Source organism: Hetaerina americana, unplaced genomic scaffold, assembly GCF_022747635.1.
Source record: "Hetaerina americana unplaced genomic scaffold, ioHetAmer1.1.p SCAF_8, whole genome shotgun sequence".
In the NCBI taxonomy this organism is placed as follows: Eukaryota; Metazoa; Arthropoda; class Insecta; order Odonata; family Calopterygidae; genus Hetaerina; species Hetaerina americana.
The window spans coordinates 44,958,618-44,971,796 of record NW_027287427.1 but is presented as its reverse complement, the minus strand read 5'-3'; the positions used below and the strand labels follow the sequence as shown (position 1 = coordinate 44,971,796).

At 35.9% G+C, this 13,179-nt stretch overlaps 1 protein-coding gene across 1 annotated transcript; it reads left to right on the top strand.

Annotated features, from left to right (window-relative positions):
* The first annotated feature begins 4,222 nt into the window (after nt 1–4,222).
* On the top strand, nt 4,223–10,539 carry LOC139697588 (transmembrane protein 41B-like). Its single transcript, XM_071596359.1, has 6 exons — nt 4,223–4,249; nt 4,702–4,834; nt 4,931–5,059; nt 5,894–6,092; nt 6,904–7,042; nt 9,312–10,539. Exons 1-6 carry the CDS (start codon nt 4,225–4,227, stop codon nt 9,479–9,481), a joined length of 795 nt encoding a protein of 264 aa, XP_071452460.1. The 5' UTR covers nt 4,223–4,224; the 3' UTR covers nt 9,482–10,539.
* The last annotated feature ends 2,640 nt before the right edge of the window (nt 10,540–13,179 follow it).

Sequence of the window (13,179 nt, the reverse complement as noted above, 5' to 3'; positions counted from 1 at the left end):
TCGTAGATCTTGGAGATTCATGAGATTTTCCATCAATGACTACGGAGTTTTGACCAGAGTAGAAACATAGAAAGAAGGATTTTGAGATGTGGATGAGGAGAATAATGAAAAAATGGACAGAAAGAAAAACAAACGAAAGACTAGACATGGTAGAGAAGGAAAGAGGGATGTCGGAAGAAATCGAAAAGAGGGGAGGAAAGTTGATTCAGAGAATATGAAATAGCAAAGGAACGTTGAAGATTGCGATTGAGCAGAGAATGCTGAGCAAGCGAGGAATGGGTAGGAATAGCATATTTGGGCGGAATAGACCGTTTCACTAATTGCACTGAGGACAAGGGTTCGATTCTCAGTGACTTTTGACAAATATATTTTCACCTAAACGTTCTGATTTTTCCTGGAGCAGTTCTTCTTGAGAAACCACAGGTGGTACAAGAGCTTCCTATGCTATTGATGTGTTAATGCCATCCACCGTAGGGCTTATTAAAAGGTAGGCTCTTCCCTAACTTATCAAACCAGCATTCGAGTTGACCACTGCGAAATTTTATGAAAAATTTCCAGGTGATGCGAAGGCATTCCTTGAATTTTTTATTCCCGAAAAATTCCAACATTTCTCCTTCCATTTCATGTTTTTCAGGCCAATGGACAAAATGGATAATTTACTGGGACATTCCGAGCAAATTATATCACTCATCCACCGAGAAAGAATGACTATGACCAGAAATTAGTCGCCAGATGGTTTCCTCACTTAACTGTATTCATCTTAACGGATTGTCATGGATGATGGCTCAACTTTCGGCAAAGAAAATGACGGCAGAACTAGAACACTCCTCGATTTCGAAATGGGGTACTAAGTTTTTGGGTTTCGTTGAAAAGTAGAACCCCTGGCAAGTTTCTAATAAATTCCAATCTGATCCAAGATAAAATTTGAAATAGCATTATATTTTATAGAGAATCAATAAACCGATGAAGCAACCGTGCAATATGAAATGAAAATTAGATAGACCAGAATTTTCAGTTTGAAGGCTAGAACGAAGAGATTATTATGTAAATAAAAAACAACATATATAACTGTAATTTTGCGGCCATTACAATTATAAATGAATAATAAAATAAATATTAACGATGTTTCCCTTATTTAAAAAACGAAAATGTATAGATTTGAATTAAATCATACTGCGAAAGTTTTCTCTTCACAAAAGCAGGCTGTTCAACCAATTGCTGGAGTTTCCATTGTAGAACACGCCAAACCCTTTATCAGATCCTTAAACATTTATACTTCACTCGGTATTTATGTTCTGCAATGCTCCTCATATGTCAAGGAAAGGGAAGTATTTTCCCAAAGAATCAGTTCAAAACCATTCCCATGCTATATGCGATAGCCATGATGCGCACTGCAAAAGATTTAATAATAACAAAAATGGTCCACGTTTTACATATGTACGAGTTTACTACCCATCTTCCTCTAAAGCTGGAAGGAAATTTCTGTATTATAGAAGCTAAAAAGATAGTTGAAGATATTCCATGTTGAGCATGCATCGACTCTGTAGTGCTAATTTTAATCAATTGTGCCTTGGGTTGTATCTATTTACCTTTCAAGGTCTGTTTGACTTTGTTAGACGAAGCATATTATTGCTACCAAATGGATGATCGTTTTTTTCTTCTTCCGTCCACTCAAGACAATTTACAATTTTTTATCTGAATACTCACATTTCAATTAAATATGCAACGTTTTTATTTCAAATGAAAAAGTGTCCCCTTTTCATGTAAGATACTACGTCTGGCGTCACTTGATGAAATTTTATAACATGCGTGAAAATAGAATGAACAATTATGGTAATGTATATAGTGAGAACATCGTATTTTAAGAGTTAACCGACCTAAGTTTCGTTAGCCTATATCATTCTCAAGTATTTTGTTAATACCAATTCTACGCCAAAATTGGGGAGGGATAAAAATGTAGTGATAATGGGAAGATAATGAGTTGGCTTAAAACGAAATGTGAACATTTACAGCATGTTTTATTCCATTTATCAGTTAGAAATGCCATTGATGGCAATTATCAACTGCTTACACGTTTATCCATTACAATTCCCGTTTGACCAACATCCGATGTCACTTTAACACCATAGCAACGGTTAATAAATCATTTCACTTACCTCAGAACCAATTTAGAATCGAAGGAAAGTGTCTCACCGGTTGTCAAGAGCAGGAAAGATCGAGTTCATCGTGCTTCGCAAAATGGTAGTTATTTTGGTCGAAGAAATAGTAACATATTCAGGAGCAGCATTCGAAAACATTCGCGCGCAGTGTGCCATCCAAGAAACATGCGAGTAATTTGTACAGAACAGAAAATAATGACATCTATCAAAACTTAGCACAGAAGTTGGATGCTGAAAGAGGCTGAGAGATAGAGTGATTGATAGCCAAATGAGAAACGGTGAATTAAAAAGAATAGTGTCAGAGATCGGAGATCGATCCCGGCGGATCATTAAAACCAAAAAGGTATAATAATCAACACGAAGTATATAGAAATACAAGGAAATCTCAGCTCTCGATCGTCTTCCTCAATAACTACCTTCCAGCCGAGGACTGTGAAAAGTTTGGGATAGTGCTTGTGAAAAGTTTGGGATGGAGCTCGGGTTGTTCTCAGCTCAACAACGTGTGAAATTCACGCATCATCGCGAGAGAAGGGTAGTTATTTTCTCTGCACCGCCAGTGGAAAATTCTGAACACTAAATCGACTCCATGCTCTCTGCCATAGATCCTTCACTGGTAGTATTCGCATCTACCACGAAAACTTCGCTTGGCTATTGGCACATGAACTTTTCCTTTTCGCTTTTTTGCCCCTCGAATGAGGATTTGATATTATTCACACCAGAACAAAATGAGGCAAAGTTGAATTCGGAGTAGCGAGTAAATATTAAATAGTTCAGCCTATGCATGTCCATCTAAAAACTTAAACGACGGACTACCTCATATTTATAAGACAACTAGTTTGTCTCATTCTAGCACAGAAGGCATCAGCCAAGGCAATCCAGGAAAATGTATCCAATCGGAGTAACAGCGACTGATAACATGAGCATTAGCATTGAGACAAAATGTTGGTAGGTAATAATCATCGTCGTTTTACGTTCAATAAGTAAATTATGCCAACAGAACTAAATGAAAAACAAACAAATTTTCACATGCACATTAGGATGTGAAAAGAAGGGTTTATATTAATTAAGCATGAAGCTATGAATAGGTTGATACTTCAGTAGGTTGGTTCCTATATATACGCACCTTGCAAGGCGGGCTTTCATATCGGCGACCTTCGAGTCAGCCGACATTAAGTTCCGTATAAACTGCCATCAAGCTCGTCAGCGAGGGGAAAAGGAATCATTGCTGCAATTTTACTTCTGCGCCATTGGAATGAATCACAGAATCCATCAGCTAGAGACTAAATGTGCATAAATGCATTCATAAATACGCGGATTTTATTTCCATTAAGGTCGATGACATGCCTCACTGCGAAGCTAATGAATATTTGAAGCTTCAATTTTATATTCAGAAAAAAGAGATAAGGAAACTAAAGCTGTTTATAAGGCAATTTAAATTTATATATGCCTTTAATGTTCTTATCAAGGATGACCACGGCCGAGGTCCCCAAGATAACTGGTCTTTTTATTTGAAGATTGGAAGCTATCAAGAATCGTAAGTCAAAGACCTCAAGAATAATGAATTTCGCTAACAGCATTTTGAATTTTAGTAGCATGACTCAAAACGTAAGTTATAATGCAGAGTGCACTTCTTGCTATAGTTATCTCAGGGGTAAAAATTAAATTTAAAAATGAGAATGACGAGTGACCATGGAACAATTATTTCAGAGAAAAACTGCCAGTATCGTTATATGCAAGGATTTTACCAAAATATTCAATAGTTTTAGGCAAAATTCATTAATATCGAAAGATTTACATGATTTAGACTTGAAACAGCAAACCATTTCTTACCTACCATTCTTTCTCTCAATATGAATGGATGTTTTTTCTATTGAACATTAAAAATTATCAATAATCCCCTAATTACGACGTGTGATTAGATATTTAACGAAAAATAACAACATTTGAGAAATGTTTATTAATCCTATGTATTTTTCACTCTCCGCACTCCGCGCTGAACAATAACATTAAATTCGAGCTTATTTCAAGATTCATTCGTCACTTGTTTTTATAGAAACTCTTGGTCATGGAGGAGGCTCGAACGTGTTCAGGTATGTAAATAACAGTTTCACTCGGCAATGGTGAATAAAGTGCTGTATTACATAATTAAAATATTCAAATTTGAACGTTTTTATGTAGTAAAATCAGCCTTAATAGTGCTATCAAGAGCCTGATTTCACAAAATGTGTGTATAAATCATTTGCATTGCTCGAGTGTTGTCTAATAAGCGCCGGGTTATCATATGCAGCTTGATTTACCTTGCATGTGGCTTCAATTGAAAAATGATTCAACAATCATATCTCGTGGTTGAAAATAGGAGCTTTGAAAAGGAAACTAACGAGTGAATTGAATCGATCTCCAGTGTGTTTGTCAATGTAGAGTTGCGTAACAGCTTTACAATTACTTGGCGATAGAAGTTGATGACATACCTCCATCTCTCCTAAAAAAAATGCATGTTACTATTTCCTTAATGTGATAACCTTAAGACCGATTAATTTTACAGAATCACTGAAGCAGAGGGTGGACAAACCAGAAAAAGGAAATACCAAATATGCTATTTTTGTGTTGGGAGGTGTCTTTGTATTATCATTGTTGTCGCTTTTGTATCTGTACACAAGGTTTCCTGAACTTGAAGAGTAAGTAATTTAATCATCTCATTCGACTGATTGTAGAAATCAAATGTAAAATAGATAAAAAATGTGTAAACGCAACGTTCTTTTCTATTTGGACAGGGAGGAAAAAAGTCATATTAAAGTTCCTAGAGACATAGTAGATGCTAAACTACTCGGACAAGTTTTGTATCGATATAAGGACAAGTATTTTTATGAAGTTCTGGTTGCAGTATTTGTGTCATATTTATTGTATCCTTTTCCAATTTTTGATTTTGTGGGTACATTGTGAGTGTCTCACCCTTAAGTGAAACCACTGATAAACTGAGAACTTTTGGCATTAATTAGCTTTGGACACGAATTTACTGAAAATTGTGCGTCCATAGTGCATTCTAGTTATTTTTCATTTGACATAAGTTGACTCAAATATGCAATACGTTTATCTGCTTGTTGCCTCCCTAGGCATACTGATGACCTTAAATTTAAATGTATGTTACTATTTTGTGTGAAAATTCAAGACTGATAGCAAGAAATAAATCAAAAACAGTTAAATAAATGGACAAAGTTATAGTTAATTAATGAGGTTTAAGGGAAGCAATGACTTCTGAAATAATTTTTATGGTGGCTAGGGTGGCGGTCAGTGGTAAATTATTTCTGCAAGTGGAAACCTTTATAAATCCCAATTTTGAATACAACTTTGCTTGTAATGTTTTTCCAGCCTCAAGTAAAACTTTTTTAACTGATGGTGATCCCAATGCATTTAAACCTATGTAATTTTTATTATTCCTGTGCCCTGCAAAATATTTAGAGGTAATGGGTGCGAAGTTCAATGTAGCATATATTTTCAAGAGGTATGGGATCAGTATCATTTTTGTCTGACACCATGTATCGTAAACAAGTTGAAGGCAGTGAAGAGCAGAGAGTTCTCCACATTCCAACTGTAATTTAACTGTAATTTAACTGTAAAAAAATCGTTTCTGACCGGAGAGTAACAGTTTTAGCAACCTCTGCTAATGGTGGATGCATGACCTTTACATTTAAGGGAGTCTTGTCTTTGTTACAGTATATTCCTTAACTTAATGAAAGTCTCCAGACTTTTGCCATCCCAGGTTCCATATCCCTTTCCATACTATCTGGGTTCTTGTTTCCGTTCCCATTAGCTCTCCTGTTGGTTTGTTTCTGTTCAGCGACAGGGGCCACATTTTGCTACCTTTTGTCAATGCTTGTGGGGAGGCCAATAGTCTGGAAATACTTCCCGCAGAAGATAAAGCAGTGGGCAGATACTGTAAGTTTCAAAAAAGAATTGTGCATGTTGTAGTCTCAAAACATTGTGCTGTCAAAGGTTAAAGTTAATTTACGAGTACTATTGAAGCTGTTGTTATGATAAACATTTTATATTGCATTCTGCAAAATGCAGGCCAATATGTATCGGTACATGTACTGCATATTGCTTTAGTAAGTCTCTTTATAAGGAAGCTACAAGAGCTTTTTAATTGGATTTTACTTGTAGTAAGTCTGAAGTGATAGTTAATTCAACTTAAGGGGATGCAATCGAATGGCATTTCTTTGCCATTATTGTGTGTTCATTTTAAACCCTTTTTTAAAGGAATAAATTATTGTAGCGGTCCTCTTTGGGTGTTTTGGCACTTATAAATTAATCTTGTTCAAAAGTAATGTTGTCCTCTTGACCCATTTTCTTAGGAATTTACAAGTTCGATTTCAACTTTTTTGATCTTTTCTCAGAAAATAAATAGTGTCATATTCTGATACATTAATCTGGAAATATCATGATAAACTACTTAATTCTAACTTCCTGGTAAGTGTACAAGGCTAAACACGAAATTTATCTTTGGAAGAATGATTGAGTCCAATTGACCATTTCAATATCTCTTCCTCCATTTTTATATTTACTTTTATATAAATGCTCTCATTTTATGTACCTGTGCAAGATATATTACGATACTAAATCGGCAACATATATTTAAGCTGTGTAAATTATTTGTATTTTGCATACATGATTTGCAATTGTAAATATTTGCCATATAAATTACTTTCAATTTGCATACATTAATTGGTGTGTTATTTTATATTTCCAGGTGGAGAGGCACAGGGGTCACATCTTAAACTACATGATATTTTTAAGGATTACTCCATTCCTTCCTAATTGGTTTATAAATATCTCTGCACCTGTCATTGATGTTCCTGTGATACCATTTTGGGTTGGGACGTTTGTTGGTAAGCCTAAATGATGATTACGTTTATGCCTAACTAATTTTTGGCTGAATTATAACTTTAAACAAAAGGAAATAGCTTTTTGGAGTTGATTTTAAGTGGTAGCATAATTCCTCCGAGAGCACATGTACTTGTTCAGATTAATGTAGTGTTATGCTAATTAATGGATACCAGAGTTTCTTATTACTGAGTACAACAGCAGTAATTATTCATGCAATACTATGGTATGATATATGTTACTATCTATTGTGCAGGCATTGAAATTTTAAGAAACATTTTGTTACTATTCAACAAATTAAATTTCCAAACCTTCAAGTTGATTTATGACGTGAAAAACAACATTTCCGTTTCAAACAATTATTTGGAATGAGGCATACTTTGAAAAATTATTACTAGATTTTTCATTTTGTTTTCCAAGTATGAATTCTTGCCATTAGTGAAAGCTTCATAAAATATAACACAGACTCATTTCTCTGAAATGCACAAATCGAAAGGAATCACATTCTGAGCTTTTCTTTTGCACAGTATTTTTCAGTAGTTTTTGCATGTCACAAAACGTTTTTGGCAAAGTCACTGCATGATAGAAATATACACAAGGTACAGTTAATTTTTCCAGGTATCTAAAAAGAGGTCGGCAGTGTGCACATTAAGTTTGATTTCATATGAGTTTTATTATTTTTTTATGAAATAAAAATACTTGATTTAATGAGGGTGGTGTTCCCCAGATTACAATTCAGTAAGAAGTTTCAGAGTAAAACAACCATAATATAGAATTTTTAGGGCATAAGCTTACGGTGTGTTTTTAAACTGATATCTGGTTTTAAACTGAATTAATCTTCTTACATATTGTACTACCCGGGAGATATGTTCATCCCACTTAAGATTTTGGTCGGCCCTAAAAATTTTACATTTTCCACCACTGTGATATCACAAATCTTACTTTGTTTGTCAAAATTACTAGAGACATACTGCCTTGGAGAAAACAACATCATTTGTGTTGAATCATAATTAAGGACCATGCAATTAATTTACACCTGTCATACATGGCCTTTATCCTCTCTTCACCAGAATGCAGTAAGTTATTCAACGAATTATAGTAATTCATGGTGCTCACATCATCAGCATACATGACACAATTATTGTAGCTAACCATTAAATTTATGGGCAGATCATCAGTAAATATTTTAAAAAGTATCTGGACTAGCACAGACCCCCAAGGTACTCTTTTAGTCACCTGGAATGGAGATGAGATAAAAATATTTCCATCTCTGTAAAAGACAACCTTCTGTTGTCTGTTAGATAAGAATGTTTTTAGCCAACTCAGAGAGCCTTTCATAGGCATTAAAAAGGATGCAACTCTAATTTTATAAAAAACTGATTATTTCATATGACCAATGATCTAGTCAAACTGAGTTAATAATGAGTTCCATTGAGGAAATAATAAAAATAATGGCATAGTTGTATAATCCAATTCAAATTGGATGTCAGCAACATACCTGAGTAGCAGAATCTGATGCTAATTCCACATTCTCCAAATATTTTTAATATAATAGTAAGTACCATCAGATTGCATGTTTAGTAGTAGTATTTTGGGGAGGTGACCGACAGCTGAGGTCATTTGCACCATAGGAGATGGACAGGAAAGGATGAAGGGTGGAGAGAAACCCGGCGTCGGCATTAGCCTACTCTTTACGAAAGGCGCCAAGGGGTCGGCAGTGTAGCGTCCCATCCGACGGACGGCATACTCACTCAAAGTGCCCTCCACAAAGCACCTCAAGTAGGGATCGAGATACCTCTGAAAAATATTGCAACACCGCTGGGATTTGAACCTGGGCCCTCTGGGTGGGAAGCCAGTACGTTAGCCCCGCACCATCGCGATCCCCCACATTTTTAGTGCATTAACTCTTATGAATGTGCTTTGTTCTTAAAAATAACAAAATTGTCAATTGATTGACTCTGTATCAGAATGAAATTGTGGGAAAAATTGGTTTGGAATGTGTCAGCTGCGGAACTTTTTGTTTTTTCATCCATCTTTTCGTCTCTTCTTCATTTAACCTTTATCCATGAGAGCAAAATGTTCATGTATACTTTTGAAGTATAGTAACTTTTAGCAATGTGGAAATCTGTTTTAACGGCAAGCTCGTTGTAAGTTAGGGTGTGGTTCTCTGATCTCTTTACTGCTGCACTTTGTAAGGATGCATAGCCCTATGAGTTCTGTTGTGGCGCCTTACCTAAAAGCCATATTTATTGATTGGTTCTTCTCCTTGGACAGGTGTGGCTCCACCTTCTTTTGTAGCCATCCAAGCTGGCACTACACTTCATCAGCTGACCTCTTCGGGGGATACCTTCTCGTTCACTTCCGTGGCCCTGATAGGGCTGTTTGCAATACTCTCTTTGGTACCAGTTTTCCTGAAGAATAGACTGAGAGAGAAGTTTGAATGAAATTTGTTGGAAGAATGTTTGTCATTGTTGTTCAGTTACTTCACTCAATGACTTTGGAATGAATATTCATTCAGAGAAATTGGTTTTGTTGAAAGTTTTTTTGTATTTTGTTGTGTGATTGGAGATTATTGAGATATTCATTTGTTTTTTTTGTGAATAAGAATAAGGACTTAAAATTAAGCTTCGGATGGGACCAATATGCTATCTTAGGCCAAGAAATGTAATCATTAACACTTGCAATGCAGGGCTTGGCTTATGAAAAACATTTATCTAGTAGAGCTGCAACTTGGTGAAAATATGGTATCATGTTTTTTGTAACTTAGAAATGTTGATTTTAATTCTTTAAACTCATAGGTCATCATGTTATAATTTCATCGGGATTTACAATTGATTGTTTTACCGAAGAGTTTAGGTAAACTTAAGGAAGGTTTAAGTAGACTTTACCAAGTGATGATTTTACTTATTGGATATTTAAAATTTGATGATTTTTCATATTGTTAATGTATTTCTATTGCAGCTATGCTATTGGGAGCCAACATTTGAGAAACAGTCAGTGTATTAAAAATTGTAAATCTTTGGGCGAAAACATTGTGCTTCCAATGACTTTGAAGCTTAAATTACATGTGCATCAACTAAGTAAGGCAGTGACTTAGCAGCAGTGGGGGGATTTTTGAAAATTTTGGCCTCAAGGTGTAATGCGAGGGATATTTTATGTAAACTGACTGAATAGATATTTTATGTAAAATGTTGAAACTAGGCAAAAGTTGACTTTATCTACTGTGCTGTTTGGCTGGGTGGAAATTTTTTTTTTTGATGCTCCATACAATGGACTTAGAGTATCTGAAGCGCATGCAGTTGTTGTGTCTAAAGTGACAACCATGTCTATGACATGTTGCAGAGTTTGTTACTTAACTCTGAATGACATAGTTATTGCTCTACCTCTTAAGAGCCTTATTTATTACTGCCTAAGTTATTATTTATTCCATGCACAATGATGTCCTCCACTCGTGGTGTGCATTCCTTCATTCCAATTATTAGCCATAAAAAATTTTAATGAATGAATGTGTTTTTTTGATCTCCTAATCACTCTCTGACTACGTGATATCATGAAGATGAGATTTAGTTTCTTAAATTATTTGTTAAGTTTCACTTTTTCAATTATAAAACTGATGTCCAGCAAATGCAGAATAGATAAATTTATGCATCCTTTGCACATGCTTTGAAGCAATACAAATTAGTAATTGTAAAAAATTTTCAGGCAGACTCAATTTAGTCAAGTGAATGGAGGAAAATAGGGGAAAGTAATTATACCCCTCAATATGATTTGAGTAAATAATTTTTGCCAAGTACTTGCAGTTAGTGTTATAAATATGCTATAAATCTCCAAGTGCCTTTGCAGTTATGTTCCAATTCTATTTGTGTTATTAATTCTGCAATCTCAAGTAATGTTTTTTTGGGATCATTCCATATGGGAATGGGTTACTGCAGTAGCTAGTGCACTGTTTTCCCATTCCCAAGGTCAACAATGGTTGTGTACAATTGATTTCAGATGATTCCCAATCCCTACTTGGGGAGGATAGCACTTAAAGTGGAGTATGCCATCTATTGGGTGGGGCATTAAAATTTGGATCTCTGGGCAACTTTCATGAAGAGTAGGCTAATGACAATGTCAAGTTTCTCTGACCCCATTCATATCTTATTCCCCAAATACTCCACCTCTACTGAATTACCCACCTATCACAAATGACGCCAACCACCTTGCCCTGATGTGACAATCAAAACATGGTGTTAAAATTGTGAGAAATGGTGCACTTACAGAGAGATTGTGATGACTGGTCATAGAAGTCTCACTTTAAGGTGTAAATAATAAATTAGAAAAATGTAGGAGAACTTGAGCTCACCTCTACCACTATACCACTTGATGTTACACAACATTGTCTACATCCCCCATTTGTGTTCCATTTGTTCATTAATTCATTTCACTGTTTCTTCAGGCCCTGTGGGAATGGCTTATCAGAAATTTTTATGCTTTGCATGCAATGTGGACATTTCTTTCATAACCTGTCAAACTTTAAGTTTATATTACTATACGAGTTTATCAACAAGTGGAAATAAAAAAGTACACAAAAAATATCCATTTCTCAAAGAAAAGAATATATCCTTGTTGAAGCTGACCAACGGTCACACATCTCAAAAAAAGGCTGGTTTTCTGAGGAAATTTCTTCCAAGGTATTATTAAAATCATTATGTCTCACTTTACCAGCCTACAATATGTTCTAATGAGTATCACTTTTCAGCAGGTGAATTTTTTCTGATAAATAATTCAATCTTAAAAAAATTCACACAAGTCACATAGAAACCTTTTGATGTGGAAGAGCAAATTATTGTCTTGTACAAATTATTATTCGGTAATCTACCGGATAAGGTAGGTTTTTGGATGGACATAATTACTAAGTTAATAATTTGTGACCCCTAGCAAAACACAACATCCTACTCTGCATCAGGTCCCTCTTCAGATCTGAGTACTTTCTTCATCCCGTCCAACATCCCTATCCTGTTCCTTCCCTTTCTTTGTTTGCCTAACATTCTCCCCTCTATTACAGCCTTCAACATCCCACTGCCGGTCAAAACCCCCTTCATCCACTTTTCCTGCCTCCATAGGATTTCTCCCAACAAACCCCTGTCCTTGCCCACCATACTAAGTACTTCCTAATTTGTTTTCTTCTCTGTCCATTTCACCTTCTCCATTCTTCTCCACACCCTTATTTCAAAAGCCTCCAGTCTACGTCCATCCTCCTGCTTCAATGACCACGTTTCTGCGCCGTACATACATACGCTTCATATCAAAGTTTTTATGAGTCTCTTCTTAATATCCTTACTCAACGACCCTGTCATCAACTCCCTCCTCCTTGTGAAAGCCTCCTTGCCTAGCGCAATTCTTCTCCTTATGTCCATACTACTTTGACCGTGTTGGTCCAAAACACTTCTGAGATACGTAAACTGTTCTACCTGCTCTAGTTTTTGCCCTCCTATTTTAATGTTTAGCTTAGTCTTTTTCTTTTTAGAAAATCGTATAACCTTAGTTTTATTAATATTGATTCTCATCCCATACCTGTCGCACTGAATTTCCAATTCACTAAGCAATGCTTGCAGCCCCTTGGCTGACTGACAAACTAAAGCTTGGTCATCAGCAAACCTAACTGATTTTACGAATTCCCCGCCCACTTTCATTCCTACCTCGAGTTCTTCCCATGTCTCTTTGATCATTTCCTCTGCATACAGGTTGAACAGCAACGGTGATAATGGGCAGCCCTGCCTTACACCTTTTCCTAACACTGCCCATCCTGACTCCCTGTTTCTCACCCGCACCTGAGCAGTCTGAGACATGTACAGGTTGCATATTAGCCCCCTTTCCCTCCAATCCATTCCTATTTTCTGCAATATACTCATTAGTTTTTCCCAGTTCACTCTATCATAAGCTTTTTTGAAATCTACTAAACATGCAAGTACCTCCTGGTTGTGTTCTATATTCCTCTCGATTAATAATCTCATTACTGCAATGGCATCACGCGTACCTCTCCCCTTCCTAAACCCAAACTGATCATCCCCTAAGTAATCATTTGCCCTACTCTCTATCCTTTTGTTTATGATCCTAAGAACAACTTTAGTTGCGTGGGGTATCAAACTTATTGTCCTGT

Coding starts and splice junctions, on each gene's coding strand:
- LOC139697588 (XM_071596359.1), top strand. CDS start 4,225: ATGGAGGAGGCTCGAACGTGTTCAG. Junction 6,093..6,903: donor TAAAGCAGTGGGCAGATACT/GTAAGTTTCAAA, acceptor TTATATTTCCAG/GTGGAGAGGCACAGGGGTCA. Junction 7,043..9,311: donor TTGGGTTGGGACGTTTGTTG/GTAAGCCTAAAT, acceptor CTCCTTGGACAG/GTGTGGCTCCACCTTCTTTT.